Source organism: Saccostrea echinata, unplaced genomic scaffold (genome assembly GCF_033153115.1).
Source record: "Saccostrea echinata isolate AGI-Se365-2 ecotype Australia unplaced genomic scaffold, CSIRO_AGI_Sech_v1 ptg000052l, whole genome shotgun sequence".
NCBI classification, from domain to species: domain Eukaryota; kingdom Metazoa; phylum Mollusca; class Bivalvia; order Ostreida; family Ostreidae; genus Saccostrea; species Saccostrea echinata.
In genome coordinates, this window is record NW_026889801.1 from 14,888,236 (window position 1) to 14,915,854 (window position 27,619).

General features: G+C 32.2%; 2 protein-coding genes across 2 annotated transcripts in view; one reads left to right on the plus strand and one right to left on the minus strand.

Annotated features, from left to right (window-relative positions):
• LOC133204128 (uncharacterized) overlaps nt 1-27,619 on the minus strand; it is a 363,878-nt gene that overhangs the window by 93,952 nt on the left and 242,307 nt on the right. The window lies entirely within an intron of this gene.
• On the plus strand, nt 141-852 carry LOC133204236 (uncharacterized). The gene is made up of 2 exons (XM_061339978.1): nt 141-354; nt 467-852. Exons 1-2 carry the CDS (start codon nt 141-143, stop codon nt 850-852), a joined length of 600 nt encoding a protein of 199 aa, XP_061195962.1.

The following is a 27,619-nucleotide window of genomic DNA, read 5'->3' on the forward strand; positions in this document are numbered from 1 at the left end:
TGTCCCCATAAAAATACCCCTTGTGAGGCCTCTTCATAGAGTCCGAATTCACGCTTCGTTGCGTATACAGGTATCGATAATTGGTCAGTGAATACCCCGTAGTTAGCAGTCACTTCACGCTTTGCCAGCAAAATGGCAAAATGGCAAAAATCAACAAAATTAAAGACGAGTTTTTACAAAGAATAAACAGTGTGGTGAAAAAACATGACATTCCTCCCGAGTTAATATACAACTGGGACCATACCGGTATCAATTATGTACCTGTCAGCTCATGGACAATGGAGGTGGAGGGCACCCAGCGAGTCCCCATAATTGGTCTTGATGACAAAAGACAAGTCACCGTTGTTTTCGCAGGTAATGTAGATAATTATCAATTTTATTATTTTGCTTGTAGTATCAATTAAGGAAAAAACAGAACAAAATTAACTGTACTGATATCTTCTAATTAATTTTTTAATCATTTTAGGCACATTGAGTGGGGATTTTCTAGCTCCACAAGTCATATACCAGGGGAAAACTTCTGCTTGTCATCCTGAGTATGATTTTCCACTGGCTTGGAACATAACTCACAGTCCTAATCATTGGGCCAATACAGACACACAGATGGAATACACATCGCGAGTTCTAGTACCTCACATGGATAAAACCAAGAAAAAGCTTGGGCTACCTAACACTCAAAAGTCACTGTGTATTTTCGATGTTTTCCGAGCGCAGATGTCGAGAGAGTTCGTGGATGATTTGAAAAAAACAAAGAATATTGAAATTGTGTATATACCACCAAGCACGACGGACAAGTTACAGCCCATGGATCTTGAATGTCCGACTGACATGTCCCATAGTATTTCACATTGATATTAACATCAATATTGAACTACAACAAACACACAATTAGTATATAGAAAAAGAATGCATAAGGACCTAAATGGCTCTCAAGGACATATAAGGATTGTGATACCTTGTACACATATGTCCTTATTAATCAAATACACGACACACAACATATATTAAAAGTTAATATATAGTTTGTTTATATATAAGGTAAGTTCCTATTGTGTTCCTATTGTGTTACAAGTTTTTTCAACAACTGAGCATGCATGTTATTCATATGATTAATAGATAGTTAGTCCGTAAAGTACAATGTCATATTAATGAATAATAAAAAAAAAGTAGAATGACAAATAAAGTGATATATTTATATGAAATGTATTGTGTATTCTAAGTCTTAACATTAACATTGTTATATCAAATAATAATGTAAATACAAGAAATCAGAGTATAGTTTCAATGATTCTCAACACACCTGAGAGTTATTTTTACGCAGCACTATTAAGGCGTACTATGAAGAAATCTACGGAATATAGACGTGCAAAAATAGAGACTTTTAAAGCTGATTTTTTTTGGGTAAAACTGTTACATGTATATTATCATTTGCCTTGAATACTTATTCAAATAACATAGTAAACCTCAGTATGCATTGAATTAACCTTGACCAGTTGATTCGACAGTCACGTTATAAATGCATATAATGTGTACCGCATAGAAGTCATAAATAAATTTCATTATCGCAAGGGCATACCGAAGTTCAAATTAAAAAAAAAATTAAGTGATATATTATCTCTCCTTATCTACTTATGTCTGAAAAGTGTTGCTACTTTAAAACGAATTCGTATCTTATTAGTTTAAATTTCAAGTAATTGGATCCATTCTGAAATATGTTTAACAGTTATAAAGTATTTTAGGTATTTTTTAAGTCATGTTCTCGATTGTCACGAAAACAGCAGCACTTTTCAAGTTAAGGAATATTGCCTTTAAGTATATTTCATAAATTGTTCTATCAAGTACGGAAGCGTAAAGGTCTCTACACTTGTTGTGTTATATTTCTGTACATTGTCTTGCTTTTTATTGTCTTATCTATATATAATCTGTTATGACTTCTTATTTTCATTCATATGTTGTTTTGTATCTGGGTATTTTCACATAATTTTAAGCGTCTTCTCTGTGTGATGGATTTTATTGCTTAAAGTTATATCAACTTAAAAAAATATCGATGTGAAAAATATTGTTTTATGCATGAAAATTAAAGATATCGATGTAGTTAGCTCGACACACAAAATAAAAATATATGCATAAGAGTTAAATTGATATAAATATGCTAGTATTTCTAGGGGGAAAGTTTGAAAATATTGTTCTCCAACTAACTTCGCGGGAGCGGGAATTTTGATGAAACGTCACATCTCTCAGATTTATTGACGGCACATGCACAATGTCACGGTGTCATGTGTAATGTGTTAAATATTTGTTGTATGGTTATAGAGAAAAACAAATTAAAGAAGAAGGGGGTGAGAGGGAGGTGATCAGTAAGACTTTCCCCAATTGAAGCAAATATCAATTATAATCAAATCATTCTGATTAATAAGAAATGAAATCTACTAGTATATGCATGTCTAGTAATAATTTAATATATTTTCTTATTAATAAATAAAAATCGTCCAGCTCTCTTAGAAATAAAATTTAAATGCTAGCAAAGTATGCATAACAAATATGCTGTGACTAAAAAAAATAAGGACAGCTACCCTTTTCCATTGTTTTTATGTTCCATACATAAATACATTTAGTACTTGTCCTATTTGTGGATGAAGCGAAAGTAGAATGTAAAATATTATAAAAGTGACACTGGCTATGTACTCTGTAAATACTTAATGTTTTATCATTCTGTGGTAAACATAGGATGTGCCACATAGTTGTGAATCTCCAAAGTCAAGCCCCCCCCCCCCCCCCCCCCGAACTCAAAAAATTAAGCAGTGAATCAGGATAGAATATATATATATATATATATATATATATATATATATATATATATATATATATATATATATATATATATATATATATATATATATTTATATAAAGCACTAAAAATGACCAACGACACGAACAATAATAATTGTCAAATTTTCGGGACAACCTGTCCCTTCCTCAGGACAAAGAAAAAAGTTAAGAAGTCATAAAACCAAAGGAAATAGAGAAGCAAAAACAACTAGCACTACTACTAAACTACCAAACACTAAATATTTACAATGTTACATGTTTAATTTTGAGTTTATAAACAGTTGTGAACAAAGAAATCCGGAGCGCTATGAATTCCGTCCGGTCTATCGGGTGTAGTCTGGTGAAGTGTGATTTACATAATTGAACGAATTAATTATCGCTAATTAATTACGGCCATCAGTAAATCGTACATTGTCTTATTCTCTCAAAATAGCGTAACTCTGCATGATAAAAAGAAATTAAAGAAAGATAATATGGAAGGACAATTTAGAAATATGAATTTGGATATATTATAAATTTGGAAATAGGAAAAAAAGAAATAAACAAAAATGTGAGCTGTAAATATTTGGGTAGGTTGTTCCAGGATTACTAATACGAATTAACGGTAAAGTTTACACTAAATAGAGAGAATGAACTTGTTTGTTACAATCCGGGATTGGGTCTAGTTCACGTTCATCCTGGTGAAGTCATTAAGTTTGTTAATACCATTAGGGCGGAATGACTTCAGCCTGTGCATCCAGAACTTTTCCTTGCCTTTTCTCTGCGCGTCTGTCCATCTTGGATTATGGTCAATAACCACTACTGTCATGTCCTCCCATTTGTGACCTTCAAGGTTGAAATGTTCCCCAACGGGTTCATTGAGTTTTTTGGTCCTAATGGTAGAACGGTGATTATTGACTCTCCTGCGGAGATCTCCTGTTTCACCAACATACTGTTTGGAGCAAACTTTGCAACTGATGAGATAAATGCAGTTGTCTGTTTGACAGGACAAATTCCCTAGTATTTTGTAGCTGCGGCCTGTAACGGGGCTGTTAAAACTGTCTGTGTCAGAGCTGTACTTACAGAGAAGACATCTTCTGTCAGAGCAAGTTTTAAAGCCCCCGTTAGGTAATGGATTGTCCAGTCTGGTTCTTACTACCATGTCCTTCAGGTTCCTCGGGCGTCTGTATGCAGCCAATGGGGGCTCCTTAAAGACCTCTGCCATTCGTTTATTTGAGTGGAGAATTGGCAGATTCTTTTGAAGGATACCGCTGAGGTTCTTAAGGACGGGATGGTATGTGGTTACCAGAGGGACCCTGTCGCTATTGTCTTTTTCCTTGTAGCGTAATAGGTTTTGCCTGTCATGTCCCGCCATCTCATCAATAGCAGTTTGTACGGTGCGGGCATTGTAGCCTCTCTTGCATAAGTGGGACTTAAGGAGACCGCTTTGTTCTTGATATAAGGCAGGGGATGAACAGATGCGCCGAATTCTGGTGGCTAGACCCTTAGGCACCCCCTTAAATGTGTGTGGGGGATGACAGCTAGTTGGCATAAGATACAGATGGGAATCTGTGGGTTTCGTGTGGAGACTGAACTCGATTTCACCATCAGTCAGGGTAGATGTAGTATCTAGGAATATGTTTTTCGAATTAGATACGTCTACTGTAAATTTGATAGACTGATGAAAGGTGTTGGCAAACGAAAATAAAAAAATGAATGCCATAACCTGAAAGCTGGGAATTTTTCCTACATTTTTTATTCCGGACATTATAAGGTACGTGCATCCGTTACAGAGATATTTGTTGTTGAATATTGGAACTTTTACGAGTAAAAAAACACGTCATTCGACGTTTTACATGCACAATGGAATCGTTCATGAGCTCAGTGTAAAACAAACTGGTTCTTTTGATTTATGGAACAGATTTATTTTTTTAAAATGAATTATTTGTAAAGAAGAGTTAAGGTACGACACGTTTTGAGCCATAAACATGTAATAAAAGGAATTTTCCGTAGCTTTGGGAGACATATTTTATACATGTAGTAATAGTCTTTGGCCCAACACCCCGATTGCGTGCACCCATTGTATCAGAAATCCCTATCAAATTTTGTGTCAGTCCTACATGTGGTAGGAATAATTAATAAAATAATTAAATATTATCTTTTCCATTTTCCTAATCTTCAGATTTATTATTAAAAATGAAAAAAAAAAAATAAAAGCATATGAATCTTTTTTCGAGTACTTGGTGTACTTTGAAAGGAAAAGTGCATTTTTATTAAACCGACAGGATAGATAACGCAGCTAGCCTTTTTTATGATTAAAAGATGAAAAAAAAAACCTGCCACAATGAAAAAATATATCAAAAGCATCCATATTTATAATGGAAATTACTGGGAATACTATAAGGTCTTAAATTTTCTTGTCGATGAAGGATATATTTTTGTTACCTGCACAAACTGCATGGAAATGAAGCGATAATTTTTCTTTTCCTTTTTTCAAATATAAAATAAATGTATATGAACATGAAAATGAAATAATAAAAAATACATTTCGATATTAAAAAAAAATAAAAATAAATCAGGAAACTTTCGTTTGAATTATTTGCCTTTCTGTTACCATGGTTTTTATGTACACAGGGGGAAGGGGGAACATAGCATGGAAGTACATGTAAGTTCGGGTAGCGATTCAGATTCTGGCATTTCTACTGCGACTTTGAATAAAGAAAGAGAGAAAAATGCTGCGCCAGAGATGCCGACACTGAGTTGCAAGAAACTCGTTTGTCTGTGTAAACTATAATAGGATGGACAGGGCACCCCTCCAATAACCATTCCCTTAATATTGCAGGTTTAAATATATCATAGTATTATTTACAGAACTGTAAAACGTTCTTGGAAATTATGCTATCTATTATGAATATATTTATACATGTACCATGTCCAAGGAAAGACATTTGCATGCAAGTGCAAGTCTTATATGTCACCTTTGAACATGTATGAATACTAGTATATATGCGTTCGTTGTGAAAGCTTAAATACTGCGATAATCAACATCTCAAGCCACGGTCCAGAGTCCGCTTATAGCCTCCAGATTAGAAGTGTATCTTATTCTTACATTTTGGCCTTGGTTAGATAGACACCAGTTCTGCACTAGAAAATGCGAAGTATGTGTCACCTGAACAATTTTTCCAATACATGTATTTTACCTTAGATTACAAAGCATATACGGTGTGTCCCTAAAAAACGTTTTGGTGAAATTGCTTTTTCTTTGCAAAATATATAGCAATTAAACAGATACATGTACTCTGGGCAGAGAACATGGTCGATATTGTGACCCAAACTGGACTAAACTAGATTCTCGTACTTTTTTAGGGGGGAAGGGGGTCACATGAGAATAGTCTTTTAGTGTTTATTTAGTAAGGAAATTTTCAAAGGCTGTTAATTTGCCCCCTCCATTTGTTTTTCATCCCACACATAAGTTCCGTTTCCTTTTTTTTTTACTCGTCGGTAACCCTCCCCCCCATCCCCCACCCCATTTTAGAAAACGATCCTTCTCGTCTTACAGTAAATGGAGATAAAGGATTACTTTGGGTTGTAGATGTAATGGGAATCAAACAGCTACTAGTATATTCCTTTTCATGCCCTGGTTGGATTATTTAGTGTAGATGCTTACAGTCAGTGTTTATTTTGCATTTGCATTGAAAAGCATGAATATTACGGGAAGGAGGGTCATGGGTATTGATAAACCATGTAATGGAAGACACGTGCAGTACTTGGTAAGACCTTCTCATTATTGTTTTTTTTTTATAGGCACCTGATAATTTTCATTGAAGGAAAAAGTGGAGTGGGGATCTAAAGTAAAACTCACGAGTACAGTAGTGAGTTATGCCCCCCCCCCCCACCACCACAACTACCACCAAAAAAGGATTTTCATATATTTGCCACAGCATGAAGGTTTGATAATTTCTTTTTATTTACTACATACAGTTGGTTTTTGCAGGTGTACTGAGTATTTAGACACAGTGAAGCCTTTGATTTAACACTTAATTTGACTACGGAATGTTCCGTCTACCTGATCAATACATAGAGCTCACAGTGTGACCGGTCAACAGGGAATGCTTACTCCTCCTAGACACCTGATCCCATCTCTGGAATTTCCGGGGTTCCGTGTTTATTTGTCCTGTTCACAAATTTGTATTGTTTGTAGATTTTTTAAGATCGGCCACTGTTCGTTGTCTTCACCTTTTTCATTTCATTTGTAGACCAGTAAAAAGCTCAAAAGTCATGTAAACTCGTATTAATACTGTAAGTCTTTTTGATTTAATCACGATAGAAAAATTTCACAATTTGTTATACGGATACGTTACAGATTGCAATTACATACTCCCAGGTAATTATACTGATCAATCAGATTAAAATCAGCTGTTTGTTTGGCTACATTTACAACGTACTACGTAGTACGTCGTAAACGTAGCCAAACAAACAGCTGATTTTAATCACATTGCTATATTTATAGAAATAACTTTTGAATAAACACCCAGGAAACTCAGGATTCTTTGTTCATGTTCCCTTCATTTTTTCAGTCTTTACAGAGTTAAGAACAAGTCTATATCAAACTGGATAAAAATGGAAAACTTGGGATAAACTAACAAATTCTCCCTTATTGCCTAATCCTTTACAGATTAGCCAGGATTACAAGTATGTGTATTGAGGAAGCTGAAAAGTTGAATCTACTGCAACAACAAAAATAAAACGGGGCAAGTATGTAAAATATTTGCCAGAACATTGCGCGAAAATAGCAAAATGCGCTATTGAATATAAACCCCGCCATTTTGCTATTTTTTAAAAGCTGTCGAAAATGTTAATGAAAGTACAATCAGAAGTATTCGGAAACTATGCCTAAGCTTTATAATTTTGGTAAAACTTGTGTTTTTCACAATAGAAATCAAAGGAAAATATTTTTAAAACATCCCCTTTCCTTTTACAGCAATTTTGAATTATTATTTAACAATTTCATACCAAAGCTCTTGTTGTTTCACGGGGGGGGGGGGGGGGGGGGAGGGGGGGTGTTTACAGATAAATTTACATGAGTTAAACATATGGAAAAAATTAAGGATCATTTATCCGTGTCCATGAGTATTTTAAAATCTGAGTACTATTTTAAAATCTGGTGATGTTTTAAAGCCTGATTTCAATGGATATACATCATCTAGCCCCCTTATAAAAAGAGTTGTAATTAAGAGCAATTAACAATTTGACACTGGTATTAATAATGTCATATTGTAATTTTTGAATTTACCGGGTGGTAGTAAATACAAAAGCTACAATATGACAAGTTGTCATATTGTAAGTTTTGTATTTACTGCCACCGGTAAACTAGTGATCATGAACTCTTGTTTGCAATAAAAAAATTAATGGCAAAACTGACATCAAATCAACATTTAACAAACGAATTAGAGACAATGTTCAGCAATATCCCTCTTCCTCTCCCTTCAACCAACGTTTTATTGATGTCAATTTTTGTAATGTTGATATTTGTAATTTAAATGTGTACCATGGCGTTGAATATAGTGTACCCATGTTTTGTTAGAAAGTCCCCTTCTCAAAATTGCTATTTTTGTAACCATGGCAACACTGTCCATTGAAAAAAAAATACTAACATAAAGAATTGTGTATCTTAATGTACTTAACATGTGTACCAAATTTTATTGAAGTCAGGCAAAAACTGAAGGAAGGAAAGTGATTTGAAAATTGCTTAATATAGTATACCCGTGTTTTGTTTGAAAGTCCCATTCTCAAAATTGCTATTCTTGTAACCATGGCAACATTGTTCATTGAAATAAAAATACTAAAATAAAGAATTGTGTATCTTAGTATACTCTACATGTGTACCAGATTTTATTGAAGTCAGGCAAAAACTGTAGGAGGGAAAGCGATTTGAAAATTGCTTATAATTACGACAATCAGGCAGCTGCAAAGCCAAAGTCTTACGGATGACGGACATTGTGTAATTGTATAAACTCTTTCTATCAAATGAAATTGACCAGTATAACTAAAAACTAATTGACTGCATGCTTTATTTTAATAGTATCACTAAATCCTCCGTTATGGAAACATTATTTGTAAATTTGTTTGTATTTCTGGGATGAAAAAGGGGGAAATCACATATTTTGGCAATTATGGGTCTCATTTGTTGCCATGGCAACCACGACATCATTTTACTCTGCATAATTAAATACTTTAAGATTTTACCTTTCAGAAAATGTATAGGTTGTTTTATGTAAAAGTGACTAGAAAATGTTAAAATTTCAGTTTGAAATTTTTAGGGAGTTTTGCAGAAAAAATGCAAAATCTCTGGTAGTTAAAGGGTTAAAATAATGTAAAATAATCTGTGCTTCATTGCAGCCAATTAAAAGAGGGAAAGGGTGGGGTCAGCGAAATAAAATATATCACAAGAAAAAAACAGAGATTTAATTATCCAACTGCGAGTTATTTCTTTATTATTGGGATATATTCGCGGATCTCTACTCAGGGTTAAAAAAAGCTTGAGGAGGGGCACAAAGATACTCTTGCCTCTCCCCTTCTTTAAAAGTGCTTATAGTACAATAAATAGCCCCCTATGACTATGCCTATGATCTGTTTATTTCGTTCCATCTCCTTTTTTAAAAAATATTTTTGAATCTGTATCAGCCTATAATCGAATACGATAGCAAATACATGGTACAGGAGCTTTCACTGAATCCCGAGTGAAGTACTAGTGAAGATTCATTAGAATTCCCGCCCCCGCGAAGTTAATTCAATAACAATATTTTCTCACTTTTTCTAGGAAATATTCATATATTTATATCGATATAACTACATATTTATTTTACATATCGACATTACTTTATTAATAGGATTAAGTATCTTGCTTTGATCAATATCTTAAAATCAATATTTTTAAGTCGATAAAACTTATAGCAATAAAATCAATCAAATAAAAGAAGGTGCCTTAAATTATATAAAAAACATCTAAATACAATTCAAAATATATGTATAAATAAGGAGTTATTACACTTTATATGTTGACAAGACAATAAAATATAAGACAATATACAAGTTATAACACAACAAGTGTAGAACCCTTTACGCTTCCGTAATTAAGCGTATGCCCTTGTGAAAAGGCGATACACTTAATGAGACACCAATGAGACACCAAGATGTCTAACCTTCCAACCCTGTACACAAAAACATAATTACTTCAATTCATCAGTTAATCTCTCTATAATTATTTAGTAATGGCGTCTAACAAACGTTTTGCATTTGTTTTAATAGTCAATCTAACATTTATAAATAAGGTACTGCGTATGAAAAAAAAAAAAGTTTTTCATCGTGAAAATGCATTACACTGCACATAAACTCCCTTATATTATACCACAACGACGTCATGTCGACAAATGCATTGCGATCATTCTTGTCTATACGTAGTTGTCTGGGATTCAACTTGCGACAAAAACGATTTGATGTAGTGCAATACTCTAAAACAGGTAAACATTGCAAATTATTTCATTTTCTGGCATTGTGAGGAATTGCTTATTTGTGTGGTGTCACAGTGGGCACTTTCCGTATAAATTAGGCCCTGTCCCCTTTATGTAGCCTTAACTGAACTAAGTAAAATATTGTCGCATTTGTAAAATTTGATTTCATGATATAAACATGATTGTTCAATAGATATTAAATGTAAATATAAAACAGAATACTGAATATTTTTTTTCTACATTTCACACATAAACTACTTTTGTCACAGAGAGTTAAATATTCTTCAAATGACTGTGCCACAGTTCAGTGGCTCTTAAAATATGTTGTAGTCTGCTGTTCTCCAAATGAAGTCTTTTTTAAATACTACATATTTAAATATGTAGTATACTGATCCCTAACAAAAAAATACAATAGTTAACTATAGTTTACTATAGTTAACTATAGTACCAAAGTAAAAACTTTGGAACTTTGATTTACTATAGTAAAAACTATGAAACTTTGATTTACTATAGTAAAAACATTGGAACTTTGATTTACTATAGTGAAAACATTCGAACTTTGATTAAGTACGATAAATCCCGTGGAATAATGTTTTTGATTCCAATTCTTTATATTTTATGATATTTCAAGTTTAAGATTCATAAAAGCTTCGTAGGACATTTTTAAAAACCCGACCCCTCCCCTATAAAAATAGTGTACAAAATATGAATTTTAATGTAAAGGTTGTCGCTTGCGCCGATAAATAAGCAATATTTATTTCAATATATTTAATTTTGATGTTATGCAGATGAAACGTAAGTCTTATTTATGGAGAAAAAATAATATATTATTTAAAAAAATTGTGTCATTTAGAATCAAAATATCTGCTTCATTAACTTCAGTCAACATGTATTTTTTTTAAATTTATAAATGTAAAAAATTGTATTTGAATTAACTACTTTGTATATTTAAATAAAGATGTAGAAAAAAGACAAGCCCCAATCAACCCCATATCCACCCCCTCCCCTAAAACGGCTAAATAAATAAAAAAAAGTAATAAAAATACATAAATTGTAAAACTAATGAAAAAAACTTTGAAACTTTGATTAAGTTTAGGGAAAACTTTGAAACTTTAATTAACTATAGTAAAAACTTTACTATAGTAAAAACTTTGAAACTTTGATTTACTGTGGTGAAAACTTTGGAACTTTGATTTACTATAGTAAAAACTTTGGAACTTTGATAAACTATAGTGAAAACTTTGGAGCTTTGATTTACTATGGTAAAAACTTTGGAACTTTGATTTACTATAGTGAAAACTTTGGAACTTTGATTTACTATAGTGTAAACTTTGAAACTTTGATTTACTATAGTTAACTATAGTAAACTATAGTTAACTATAATTTACTATAGTATTTTTTTGTTAGGGATAGATTGATATTTAATCCCATGTTGGAGACACATCCTTCTGGTCCTTTTTAATGCATATTAGACATCGTGGTGGACTATCAAGAGGGCAATCTCTGCTGAGTACATTGTAATAAACAAACAAGATTTGCGCATTGTTGTCTATCTTATCTTAAAAGTATTTCTTCTTCGATTAAAGGGTTAGAAAAAGAACGTATTTATTAGGAAAGTCAGGCATGCATTACATATGGTTTTTCATGAGTAGGTTGCAAATGCAAATTGCAATTAAAGGTTTTGTTTCTGGATTATCAGTCCTGCTTATAAGTAGCTAATTTGCTACGGAAACATTTTCATCCAAAAGCTGTATGTCTGTCCCTTTCTCAACATTGCCATCTAAAATAAAAAAAATCAAATCAAGAAAAATTTAAAAGTCATAAATGGTATATAATTTTACAAACTGGGACAAAATAAACAGGTTACAAGACCATAAATTGAAGCTACACAGACTTGAGTCAAAATTTGAAAAAAGTAAATGAAATATTGCAAATATATATATATATATATATATATATATATATATATATATATATATATATATTCAAATAAAGCAGTTTTTCTATCATGTATTTGCATTTAGATAATATTAAATTCGCATCTCTATAAATATGTTTGTTAAATAAAAAATCAAGATACATATACTTAGAATCTGATATATGACTTCAGTCTGTTTTCAACTAATTGTACTGGAGCAAATAGCTTCAGAAAAGGCTTGAGTTCTATGGTTTTTTTCTCAATCTTCGTAATGTCAAATAAAATGATGAAAATTTAGTAGTAGGTTTTAGTGGGGCCGACTTGGGGTTTCCATTGTGCAATACTTCACGGATCATAGTAGAATAAAGCTTAAATGTCCTTTAAACTATTTTCACAAAATTAATAAAATTTAACAAAATGAAGAAATTACAGGTAAAAAAAAAACTAATTACAATTTTATGTAACTGATTTGTAAAACGATTTTTCAACCTATAGGTATATTGACGGTGTAATAGTGTATTTGTGAGGATAAACTGAAAAGGGGGTCAAAAAAAGTGTTATAAAAGAAAAAAAGCGTATATTATAAGCTCTTGAAATTTTAAACATAGAAATTTGAGATCTCACAGTTATATTTATAATTTTTTGCATAAATCCTTTGTATTTGTCATATTTTGTAGTACTCCATAAAAACAAGAAATTTCGTTAATTTTGACATTTTGAGATTGGAAACTAGACGGCAGAATTTTGTGTTTCTTACATATAATGCACAACATAGTATTACTCATCACATATTATACATGTAATTTGAGCAACAAGTTTGTATAATTTGCTTTGAAGAGCGAAAAACTAACATTCTCCCATATAATCCTATAGTAAATGTACCTGTATTTTGGGACGGTCCCTAAAAACTACCTAGACGGTAGATTTAAAGAGTTTCTCTATTGTAGTTTTCACACAATAAAATTCCAGTCGGCTCTCTTAAATGTAAATTCACAAAAAAAGTCTACTTCTAGTAATAGTTACTTAGCAAATTATTTATCTTAATTCAAAATTGATGTTAAAAAAATGTATCTTAAAAGAATCTATGTACAGTGTATGCATGGACTTTTATCAGAAGGAAGAAAAACTGAGGGAAATGTAAAAAGTCATGATGTATTTTTAAAAAAAATTCTTATTTTGTAGCAAAGGCAATACGAATCATCAAAATCAGACAAACAGCACACAATTTAGATTTTTTTAAAATTCTATTTAATCATTGAATTTTATTCAATTCACTATGCAAGTATTTTGAAAAATTTCTTTTTTCCTAAGAAACCATGTCATCATTATTTATCAAAGTTTATGACAGTTGTGAAATGAATTTTAAATCTTGAGAAAGTGCACTTGAATTCATACCTAGCTTTCGATGAATCACCGAAACTGTAGTATGAATAGTATTTGAACAATTTTCAAAGAACGATTTCTCTATCAATAGTAGTCATGACAACCAAATCAAGTTATAAAATATAGCTTCAAGAAGGTGAAACATTTAGATGTCTCTATTGCCTAATTCTTTGGTAGACGTAAATTTTGTAGAGCTGTATGTATTAAGTTGTCTATTTAGTGCATAAACTGATTTGATAAAATTTGATTGATAAATTTTATGTAAGTACTTTTTTAATTTCAATTTTAACAAAATTTAAATTATTTTTATTGGGTGCAATACGCAAAAAAAAAAAAAAAAAATGATGCATGAATAGATCGATAATTGCCAGAACATGGATAAAATTACCATATTGAATATAATTTGGTCATTTGACCCCATTTCAGCGTAAAATTAAAACTTTTGAGACCCTGACTAAAACTGCTATTGGATTTTGAAAAAAAAAAAAAAAAAAAAAAAAAAAAAAAAAAAAAAATTCGTTGCAACATTTATAATTTACCATTTCCAGCTTGGGTTTTAGAATCATCTCCAGCAGAATATCTAGCAATGGTTTTTTCTTCATTCCTTAGGCTTAGGAACTCTACATAAAAAAGGATTATGCATCTCAAATGCATATTAAACATTACATGTTCAACGTCATTTTGTTCAAACTAGCAAGGTCAGACCTAGACACAACGATATAAACTACCTGATATTACCACAGCCACCTGACTAATGGAAGGGGAATCCCCTTTTTCTGAGAGTTTTATAATGACCATGACCCATAACGATAACATTCCTCAAATTCTTAATTTTTTAATCGTAATTCTGCTTCCTAGGTTTGCCATTTTCGTTGATGAGGTAAAACTGTCCGGAATCTCTTGTGCCATTTATACCAAAATCGTTTTATGAAATGTTTCATGTCACCTTTATATTTTTTGCGTCTCTGAGGGGGCGATACCAAATCAGACCAAAATTTTATTAGATTCCTGTGCGCCAGGAACGCATCTGACGAGGTCATTTGCAGAAAACTTGATTTAGATTACGCCTTAAAAATTGTGCCACAACTCCCCTGTCACCGATTCCATTTACAAAATAATTTAATACATAAAGCAGGTTTGTTTTCTGATTTAATTGATATGAATTTGAATTTAGTGTTTCATACATTATTAGGAAAACAAATGCAATCGGAATGGTAACATGCATACATTATGCTGGATTTTGAGTGTGCCAAATTTCGACCTCCTTAGAAACTCTCAAAGCATTATCATTATGAAAAAAAAAAAACCCAAAAAACAAAACATTACACTATTGTAATGGTCATTTGATGACTGAATATCATGCAAAGTTCGGTTTGCACGGGTTCAATATTGATGCTCATTTAACATTCACTATTGTAATGGACATCTGATGACTGATAGTCGAACAAAATTTGGTCAGTATTGGTTGAATGTTTACAATTACAATGTATAGACATTTTGGAACAGCTCTCGTATTTACTCTCTAACTTGGTATTCTTTAAAACTTATACACGAAAACGTCCTTCGGAATGTAACAGTGGCAAAAAGGTTTCATTTAATGCATTAATATGTACCATACCTTACAGGGCTCTAATTGGCGACTAATTTAGTCGCCATGGCGCCTAAAATATTTGATTAGCGCCTAAAATTTTTCCGTTAGTTGCCAAATTGGCGACCATTTTAAATTGACTTGGCGCTCGTTGAATTCCGGAAATTTTCATATTTTTAACAATTTTTCTGAAAAAGTGAAGAGAAATTTAAAAGAAGAGGAAATTATTTATAGCAATGGACATGTCGTGTTTTCTTAGGCACGTCATGGGTCCCTATATTCTATTTACTTTTAAAGTTGGCACCTTAGAAAAATTGCCTGGCGATTAAAAAATTGCATTGGCGACTAAATTTGTTTTGATTAGGAGCCAGCTGGCGCCTAAATTTTAGATGCCACTTAGAGGCCTGCCTTCATTAAAAAACACCTAATGCATTAAAAGTTAATTCATGAAGTCAATGAAAGAATGTGTGTGTGTGTGTGTGTGTGTGTGTGTGTGTGTGTGTGTGTTCTACCATTCTGATATTTATTAAGATTGGCTGCGCGTGTTTCTTGTTCTTTGATACCCCAAATTATAACACACAAAATCAATTGTTTAGAAAATTTGCAAACTTCTTTTTTTAATTGGTCTGTCATTATCTTCTTGTCAAATTGGTTTTATACCTAGCATTTAATACTTAAAATATGTACAGGCATATTTATTTCTATGAGATAGCTAGAATTCCTATGAATTGCTGAAGTTTTTATACTGTAAAGTATTGTGTTTGAGGGTAACGGTGTGTGTGTGTGGGTGTGTGTGCGTGTGTGAATAAGTACGTAGGTTTTGAATGAAAGGGGGACTCAAAACTAAGAAAATAAAGACGAGGAATCGTCTTAACTTTGAACCTCGTTTTATAAGCATTATTTAAGTGCAAGATATACTAAAACTACAAAAATCTATTTTATTATTCATCGATTCAAAGTCAACATCAAAGCGAGAGTGGAATAAAAAAATTGACATCACTAATACCTTTTTGTTCAGTACTTCCTGTGTCCTGTTGTTCATAATTGAAACGTTTTAGTTTTACTTTCCATATGTACATCAATCCAAGTATCATTCCAATGCTTAAAACTGCCGCAAGAAAACCTAGCAGGATAACACTACCAAAACTAATACTAAATCCTTCCTTCCTACAAAAGAAGTATCATCTCTTTTTATTCAAGAGAATAGAGTGAATCTATTACTTATTGAAAACATTTTGTATGTAACAGCAATCAAACAAAGAATACTTTATTTAACACAACATATATTCTTTATAAAATCTAAGCGAGAGGTCATTTAGGATAAAGACTTACCTGAATCGCCTTTACCTTGCATACTTTTTAAAAACTTCATTCTTTTATATTTAAAATGAAAATTCTGACCTCATATTGTGACCCAATCTATCACAAAGTTGTTACAACCTAATCTTATTTCACTTTACATATTATTTATTATGAATATCATTATGACTGATGTGAATTTGCTTTTCTGAATATAAAGATTTATTATAATGAGAGATATGACAATTGAATTTTGCTCCACCCAATTCAACGGAACATGATTTGGGAAAAAACTAAAGGATGTCGGTTTCCTATCTCAAAACGAATTAGTGTCGCGTCGCTCTGTCATTTCTATTGCCTAAATATTCCTGTTTTTTTTTTCTTTTCCATTTACAATTAAAAAAAAAAAAAAAAAAAAAAAAAAAAAAAAAAAAAAAAACTTTATCACATAATGTTTATTTTGCTTATAATTTTTCCAGAAGCATAATTTTATGACAATGTCTTCAAATGTTTTACTGTAACGTTATAGCTCAGCTTTCAAAAGATAGACTTGTAACATTAAAATGCCCGTCAGTTAAAATCACATTCCTAATTATTTCCATTTTTAATGGAAATCCGTTTTTTTTTTTTTTTTTGAAAAACCACTAATCTTCTAATACAGAACCTCTTCCATTCAGAAATAACTCACTCTATGCCATTTTATACAAAATACAGGACTCGTTGTAACATATTTCCTCTTTTATTTTCTAGCTCTGTCATTAAAATTTATAATTATACAACATAACGGGATCAGTAAACAATACATTCTCACGGTGACTCAAATTTGTCTTTCGATACATTTTGAAAGTATGGAATGGGAGCAGTAGGTAAGAGAAAACAGGGTATTTAACAGGTATGTTCTGCTCTATCTAAATAATTTGGATTTTTATGATCATAAAAAAATTATGGACTGTTTACAAGGTAGACATCAGCAAATATAAGGTCTGAGTAGGGTTATCATCCGAGGGCGCTTGCGCTCGAAGGGTGTTAACCCTACTCAGACCTGATAATTGATGATATATCTCCTTTCTAAACATTACATTTTTGTATATTAAGAGCAAGTAAACAATAAATAGTTTACATAACACAGAATTTAAAAAAACATCTCTAAGCTAAAGGTTCATTGACAAACACTTACCTGACTCTCAAAAAAGTTGCATGCGTCACATACATGTACAAGTATTTGTTTCAGTTTATTGCAAAGAGATTAAACTATTTATGAAAATGATTAAGAACTAAAAACTTGGCAAAAAATTACTTTGATTTATCAGCACCATCATCAACTTCAACAGAAACTTGTGAATTCAATGTGTAACATTCCTGATCTACAAATTGGAAAAAAAAACTTTCATGCATTTGTAGTCTACATAAATCAGAATATGTTTTGTGTATAGATGTATGGGTATATGAAAACCTTAGTATATAATAAAATAACATTCACACTTTTAACTTTCTTCGTCCGAGATAAACCAAATAATAAAAATACTTCATTTCTACAATAGCTACTGGTTCATCGATAGACTTGGTTTAAAAAATCATGTGCGGGCCTGGACACAGAGCGACAGAAGTAGGTGGGACTTGTTGTATGTGAATATACGGAATCAAGAGCATGTAAATATAAGAAATATCTGGGGGGTTTTTTGGTTTAATGATGATGATCAAGCAATTTGCTTGTGAGATAATTTTATGCAAATTATCAAGCAAGCCTATTGCTTGATCATATCATATATGAAACCTAAAAATTAGATATTTATGCACCAAGAATTGTCCACATTTAAATTCAATTTGTGCATACAGGAACATTTCCATATAAAAATAAAAGCATATTCATCTCTGTGGGGGTTAATTTATTTTTGTTTTTTTAGAACTTTGCTTCTGGATTTTTCAAAAGACCCCCCACCCACCCAATTTTCCAATTGTTTCTAATCGGATGATATCTTCAAGCAAAGACTTATTAGACAGTAATGGTATTCTAAAAGATTCATACCAGAATAATCCTGTATTTGTACTCAAAAAGCGGGCTTAAAATTTTAGCACAGAAAACGATGCGTTAATTCATGATTACCATTAATACATGAATACGGTATGATATATTTTATTTTCTTGATTTAATCCGTCATTTTTTCAGGCTTCTGACATCGAGCACATTTTAAACTGCCTATTTCACCGGGCAATATATGAGGGTTGTCCGGTAAAATCATGGAAAAGTTGTCTAAAGTGAAAAAAAAATAATCATCACTGCGTTCTAAATTTTTTACTACTCTTTAGTACATTTTTCATCAATATACATAGCAAATTTCAAATAGATATATGCATAAATAAACAAAATATGAGTTTTTATGTTATGTATGGTATCGCCTTATGGCGCAAAGATGATAACGTCATAGTGTCTAAGAAAGCAGTGTCACGTTTCCTCTTTGCTAAAAAAAAGGTGGATAAGCCCCACATAAATTCGGGAATTTCATTGATGCACATAGTTGAGTTTTCCTTTATTCCTCCATAAACAGTCGAGGAATCAATCTCGTACACACATGGGACCTTTAAATTTACTAGTAAGTTGTGGGCAATACTCTCACAAAAATTCCATTAAATAGGATATCTTATGTCGACTGTCTACAGTGACAGCGTTTTTCCCTATTGCTATTTCCAGCAGCTGTTTCTCCCTATGTTTTGTTCTACCCGGGTACTAGATCAAAAAGATTTCGCTTAGAAAATTCCAATTTCACTTTTACATTTAAGATCTAGTGATATTTTTATATTTATCATCCGTAGTCATTTAAAGTCTCTTAGGGCGTCATTGCTACATCTAAATCAAACTAAACTGCTCTCCCGTGCGCCGTACGTAACGTCATCAAACGTCGCCATTTTTCTTGTGTTGTGTGTACCACTTTGAAGTCTACTATTTCAAATGCTCGGGAAACTGCCAAAATTAAGTCTTGTATTAAGAACAGGATATTTTTTACCCCAATCTTCTCTATTAAATACTTTTATTTCGAAATAATACCTGTGTATTCTTTAATGAAACTCTGGTTTTTTGATCGTGCGCAGAAGGAACGTACCGTGTACATTCAAGCATAATAAAATCTTTATTTTTGTCTATATTTTTTCAAAGAATAAGATGCACTTCAATATGATAAATGATAAATGATAAAATAGATTTTACCGGACAACCCTTGTACATTCAACATTTGTCGCCTGCGTGGCGCAGTGGTTAGAGCGTCTGCTCTAGAGTCGCAAAGTAAGGAGTTGATCCTTGCGTCGCGGGTTGGAACCCACTGTGGGACGTAAAGACCGGTCCTTCGGATGAGACCGTATAGACCGAGGTCCCGTGTCGCCGTAGGTGCTGGCACGGAAAAGATCCCTCACTGCTCAATAGCCGTAAGTGCCGAATATAGGACAAAATTTCCAGCTCTCCACCGGCACGTGGTGGCGTCTCCATATGAGTGAAAAATTCTCAAGAGGGACGTTAAACAACATACAAACAAACAAAACATTCAACATTCATTTTTGCTTATAAAGTGTATGGTAAGCGACGGCATTCAAAATACAATAACACGGACAGGGCATCAAAAGGTTAAATTATGTTTTTATTTTTACGTCAAAAACTTTGAACGCCGTGCAAGTGCAACGTCATAAACGAAAACCAAAATTCACGCTCACATTGAACAGAAGCTGTTGCAGTGGCTCTTCCATTAATTGTAACTTACCCGAACTATAAAACAGGGATTTGAAATATAAATCACATTTGTAGTCAAGACAAAGAGTTAAAAAATGTAAATGTAAGCATTGAATCATTATTTTTTTGAAAGATGTAGTCTCATAACTGCAACGCTAACGCGCGTTACTCAAAGAAGATGGGCGTGTTTGGTGTGTGATCTGCAGGAATAAGGCGTACGAAACATTTATAGTTTAAATGTCTACGATTTGGTCGGCTGACCGCAGCTGGTCATACTTTACAAAGTTACACACATGGGAAAATGTTACATTTAGTTTGAAATATTTTGTCAAATTTAATATATCAGTCCGCTTATCTAAATAAATACTTCATGTAAAACTTAGTAAAGCTTCACATAAATAATAAACACCTACAGGGTGTAGTTAAATGCAATAACAACTACATATATATATCAAAGTATCAGTAGATTGGAAGAATTGCTTCGCTTTCGGTGCAACAGAACCAGAATTTATCTATCTGGAAAAAAATCAGTGCAAAAAATTAAACTTACAAAAAATTTGATTGTTTCTACTAAAAAAAATAGTAACGCTCCATTCGAGGATCGAACCAAAAATATTTTTTTTTTGTTTCACTGGACTACTGAGCTATCACTGCTACACACTATTTACGGTTTTTAAAGCGACAACATAGCACCGCATTTACACATTGGAATTTTTTTGGGAAAAAGTTCATTCTTTATCGTCTCTGGGTATTCTCTCCATTTTTTACAAATCTTTGTTAGTTTCTTTGAATTAAAACGCACACAAATAACGTTTCAAAATCATGGAGAGATAACCCAGAGGTAGCAAATGTTTAGAAAAACATGTTTGAAAATGTAACATTTTGTACCAAATGACTCATCTAGCCAATTTTCAAGTTCTTTTTTTGCAAATCAAAATACAATATCGAGAAAATATTTCCCTTTCCTATTTCACAGGAACCCGATACATCAAAACACTGCTAAAATTTCATGTGACAGATCAATGAAATTTTTACTTTTCAAGTGCGCCCAGATTCCTGCCGAATTTCAATCAAAAGCGCCCTCGTTCTTTGTTTGCACACATCTTTGCAGTTATGAGACTGCATCTTTCAAAAATAATGATTCAATGCTGAAATGTCAGTTAAATTTTCTTCAAATTCATTTTTGAGCATCAATTTTAATATAAAAAATATATAATTTAATATAAAATGTCACCCGGATGAAATAAAAAAAAAAACCGCTTATATATCTAAATTGTGATTTATTAAAAGAGGGATTTCATTTCACAATAAAATCAATAATTATAGATTGTCAAAAACATGAACATTGATTCTACTTTATACAGAAAATACCGACCCGCGTTTGAAGCATCATGTAACTACATTTATAGTTATAAAACACGTAGTAATAAGTATATTAAAGGTGCTTGGACACAGATTTCAACTTAATATTTTCTCAAATTTTCGGCATAATATCACGACTTGTATATTGCAATAGCATTTCACACGAAAATATAATTAAAAACTTATTTAATATGGAAGTTATTGGAACTACAAATTCCGGGACGCGTATGATTAGCACATCTTTGCACTTATACAAATTTTAACTTTATCCTTAATATTTCAGAAAAGAAGCGATTTTGTTATGTATTAGTGAAAAATGTTACATCTATAATCCAGAAAATTCAGAATAAAAATGTTCGAAAGCAAAACCAACTCACCAGTATTGTTTGTCCGTGCTCTGTGATGTGTACAGAGTTTAAAAAATTAAAAACACCCGTGAAACGTAAACTGTTTTTGTAAACAGGGCACGAGTTGTTATTGTTAATGTTTACGATTCACCGGGTGTGTTCAATTGTTAAACTCTGCACACACCACTGAGCACGGGCTTACAATACTGTGAGTAGGTTTTGCTTTCGAACATTTCTACTCGAATTTTCTGGGTTATAGTTTTAATATTTTTCATAAATACACAACAAAATTGCCACTTGAATGAAATTAAAATATGTGAAAGCGCAAGGATGTGTCAACCAAACACGACCAGAAACTCGAAGTTTTGATAACTTCGAGATGAAATAAGATTTTTATAATATTTTAGTATGAAATTCTATAGCAACACATAAGTCAGGAAATTATACAGAAAATTTGAGAAAATATTAACTTCAAATCTGTGTCCAAGCACCTTTAATATACTTATTACTACGTGTTTCATTTGTATTACTATTTACTAAATGACATTGCAACATTTGATTTACAGCAATCCAAAGAACTTGTCACATGCACGCCTGTTGCAAAGTTTATCGAAGTGGAGGAGGGGAGAGGGGGCTCAGACATACGAGTCGATATGTGCTGCATGAGTATCTTTCCTATGATAGAATCTTCCGTACAAATCCCAAACAATTCCTAGCCTTTAAATGTTACAAAAAATTGTCCGATTTTTTTTTTTAATAAAAATATATAGATCTATCAGGGATAGAATTTTACATTAATTTTGTGTGTTTAAACTACTCTGATTTATCACTCAAAGCAGGCAGACCATTGTAGAAAATGTTACCGATGGCTTAACCTGTGCTGTGTCACTTTTCAGAGTAACCAATGAACTCGTCCAAGGATGCATTGACGGCCGTTGTAAAACTTATCTGAGATTCCTTCGCAAAGGAAAATGCGAAATCTCTGTATAGAAACTGTTGTTGCTGTGGAGCATCACACATTGTTCCTTCTTCATAGAATGGATTCCAACGTAAAACATTTAATATCTTTTTACAGACATTTTTGTTTAGAACATTTTTTATTTACAAAATAGTATGTTTCAATTCAATGATCAGACTTTAAAAGATAGGACAAATTTCATCGGCATCCGTTTTCTGCATCCCGGCGCTCGTAAGGACGCATTTTCTTTTGAAAGGGGAGGGGGTGATCGAGGACCTGACATAAAAAAAAGATTTGAGGGGGTAAAAAACTAGACAATGAAATATATGGAGATAACGAACAGTATTCAAGCTCAAAAGTCCATTAAACAGTACAAAATAGGAGCAGAGCAAACACGGACCTCTATACATCAGAGGTGGGATCAGGTGTCATGGAGAAGTGAGCATCCCCTGCCGACCGGTCACACCCGCTGTGTGCTCCTTGTCATGATCGGGAAATAACAGAAAAATCCGTCGACAATTTAGTGCGTAAATAATGGCCTAACAATTAGTATGAAAAATGTCAGTCAGCATTTGACTCAATGATAAATTGTATTTGCTGACAAGGTCATTGTATCAACCATAGAAATGATGACTTTAAACGAGACAGCTGATATTCTTGTTTCATCAACTTGTTTGTAAATAATTTACCTCGTTTTAGAAATTGTACATATGTAGAGCATGCTCTTGCGTATCGAATCAACTGAGAGATATATACCCCGTATGCAGGTGATGAAGGTATATTGCTGCATAAGTAAGGGATGTTGACGATTGAAAAGTTAAAGTCATTCCGTTTTAAATATTATATGTATTAATATTAAAAACGTTTTATATATTATAAAATCTGAACACGAGCAAAACAGTGTACATGTGGGGTATTTGTGATAAATGGATGTCCTTATTTGAAGGTCAAGGCTACATATAGTAAACAATATATGCCTTGATCAGGACGTTTTTTCTTCATTCTTATTACAGTTTTAGCAATTAGACCATAAAGTTGAATTATAATTGAAAATTGACATGTTTCAAGATGAAAAAATCTTTTTGTAAAACGTATTTAATTGAATCCCAGAACTTCTTTTAAATTTCTGTTAGAAACACAAACTTATGGTCCACGTATTGCAGTTCTTCTTTAAAGGATAAACTTGCTATTATTTTAAGCGCTACATGGCTAGTACTAATTCATGACTACGTCAAAAACTTCATACCTAGTGATTGCGTTAATATAGAATATATAAATTTATGTACACATAAACTTAAGTATGTCCAAACTGACTTCATGAATGTATGTTTGTTAAAACTCTTAATCTGAAGGTACATATTATTGGACCTGATCGATTTTTTTTTAACTTCTTTACTTCATCTAAGAGGAAGTTGTTTTTGAAAACTATAAACTGAATAAAACACAGTATGTTTGCAATCATTGGGGATCACGATTAATGTTTTAAGAGAACTCAAATATATATATATATATATATATATATATATATATATATATATATATATATATATATTCAATAAAATATTTTTTCCTTGGTATAGGGATAAAATAAAATCCAAATATAAATGAAAAACTCAAACCTTAATCTATCACGCTTTCGCATGGGGCGAAAGCGCTATAGATTAAAGTTTGAGTTTTTCACTTAAATTTGGATTTTATATATATATATATATATATATATATATATATATATATATATATATAGTTTTGTGCCATGCGGATTGTGGGATATTTTGTGTCTTTTTCACTCACGTTGTGGGTATCATGGATGGTTTATGGGTCATTATATATTGACCCACAAACCATGTGCCTAAAAATTTGTTTATGACAATAATATAGTTACTATTTTCATTTTTTACAAAAAAAAAAAATTTTGACCCATAATTACACACTCAAAAAATGACCCACAATGCAATTATATATATATGAAATCTTACCACTCTGTGGATTGGCAGAATTTCGCGCGTGACCCACAATTTTTTATATACTTCCCCATGAGTATTGGAGGGATTATGGGAAACAGCTAGATTTTATAGCCTAATTGCAGTGAATCATTATCAGATTGTAACGCATTATTTATTTACATGTATGTCATGCCATGCATGAGCTTTTGCTTTTAATGTAATACATTGTATAAATCTAGAAAAAATAAGGTTAAATAATTTTATAAGTTTTAATCGTACTATAGTTGTGTTCTTCCTAAAGTCTATATAATTATTCAGATATGAAAGAAAGCTTCAAGTATATCATTTTATAAGATATAATTACTTTAAAATGTTACTATAAAGAAGGCGCGTTACCCTGATGTGAACTGTGAAGTTTAAGTAATAAAGAAATATGTCAGTATGAAGTCGCAGAAAATCATTCACAACTCAAGGATTATTCAGAAAAAAATTATTACGCGTTAAGATTTTAGGGAAGTGTAATCAAATCAACAGTGATTTTAATATTTTATAGATAGACAAGTACAACTGTACATATCCCACGATGTTCTTTATATCAATATATTGACCCAGAATGATGTATAGTTGCCTGTAATTTGATCCCGCAATATTCTATATCTATATATATGTACATATAAATGACCCATAATTATCCGATACATGCATTACATGTACATGTAGAACCTTGATATAGATATATTTATGTAATATATGTGTTTATAATATTAACACATCTTCATGAGAGAAAGAGATAAAAGATTTGGGAACAACAAAAAAAATTACGTCAAAAACGTATTGAATAAAACAAGTAATTCAAAATAGGACAATCTCTAACCATTTTACTCGCTAAATAGCCTCGAGTATTTGCTTTCATCCTCCCACGGGATGAACCTCTGCCATTCAGTCGATTGAATGGTCCCTGAAGGTTTGAAAAGGTGACCACTTCGCGGTTTATAAAGCGTTAACTGCCTAAACCCAGTATATATCCAACAATGTTCTTTTACTTTTTTGGATATATACGTATATCTTTATACTTATATACTATCCCACAACAATATACTCGTACTGCACATTGATCCCACAACATTATATATATACAAATTAATGACCCACAATTATATCATACATACATTGTACCTAAATATTAAATTATATAAACTAGCTTATTAAAAATAGATCAACTAATGACATAAAATGTCTCTAAAATTTATTTAAAATAAAAGGGTGGGTCATGATGTTGGATTAAGAAATATATACGCATGTTGATCTGCCACTTACAAGTCTTCAGCATCTGACCAGATATTTGTTTTGTAAGACATAAACACAGCGGTTCTTAATCAATGGAAAGTTTTGCACCAAGAAACTTCTCGCACTCGATCATTTTGCTTAGTAACTTATATTATAGAGATACATTGCTTCCAGTCAAAGAAGCTTTGTTTCGGGATAGTGTATTTTGTGTATTGAGTGTTTAAATTCACTAATTATATTAAAAATCGGAAATCACTGAAATCCACAGTTTTTTTTAAAATCATATTTCAATGTACATAAAAAACAAGGGATGACACTCGACATCTTCGATACCAGGAAGTGCCTCGGTCCACATTATAAATAGGCGTCGGAACCAGGGGGGGGGGGGGGGGGGGCTAGGGGGGCTTAACCTCCCACTTTTTTGCTAAGATATACATAATATAGGCGTTAAAATTGAGGCTTACATTTTTTTTTAAGATTTAGCCCCCCCCCCACACACACACACTTTCAATTAGCCCCTCACTTTAATTTTCTTTTGACGCCTATGCTATACAATTATTTAAGGTAGATCGCGGGTTTGCTGACGTCACAATAGGATTCGACGTAGAAAGCCTATCGCGTTTACGTATCAAACTACAAACAAGCAAAACATATCTTCAGCAGTATACGGTATTAAATGAAACATACAGTAAAGCTTGTGTAGTCTGTAAAAATATTTATTCATTTATAATTATAGCTAAAGGATGGATCATTAATTAAAATAAGAGTGTTCTTTATGTTGGAAAATTCAGGGGTTAAAACTAATTCTGTTTATCAAAGTAAAACGCAATAATTCCTCATTCTTTGCATATATAATTGTCATTCAATTTATTTTTGCGGAATTAAAAAATTACATCATTTTTAAAAAAAAAAATTGCGTCACAAACAACAAACCATCAAAACCTTTTCGCAATGAACATAAAGGAAAGTTTGTGTAACAGGAAAGAATAGCAAGCTTGAATAACTCGGTTTTTAAAACAAAAAACACAACACAAAGAAAAGTCGGAAGATGCTCCCGCACTTGCAAAATACTGCACGGACGAAAATTCATGGGAGGCAGGGAGGCGAGTAGTTGAATTGAAATTGTTGCAGAGGGATTGAAAGAGTGTGTATTTTTCAATTAACCTTTACATCTCTTTTCTTGCACTGGTGAAAATAAAATACGGATTGGCATCCATTCTCTATATAGAATATCAGTAAGTGCGACAAAACGAATTCCGTGTCCACAGGAACACGCCACAACACAAATGGCAAAGGACTGTTGCTTTGACATCAACACCAAACTGGCACAGTTTCGTGAATTATGTTATTTGATTTAGTTTATTTCAGATCAGTTTAATACAGATTAAAATTCCCAAAATGGAAGCTTGAACAACACCCCCCTTAACCCCGGAATGGCGTGTCAGCGATGTTGAGGTCAAGGCAGTCTTTTACATGTAGTCCTTCACATGATATATGTTT

What these genes read in the sequence shown, in the direction of transcription:
- LOC133204236 (XM_061339978.1), top strand. Translation starts at nt 141, where the DNA reads ATGGCAAAAATCAACAAAATTAAAGACGAGTTTTTACAAAGAATAAAC. An exon ending in AGTCACCGTTGTTTTCGCAG is followed by an intron (nt 355 to 466) that starts GTAATGTAGATA and finishes TAATCATTTTAG; the next exon opens with GCACATTGAGTGGGGATTTT.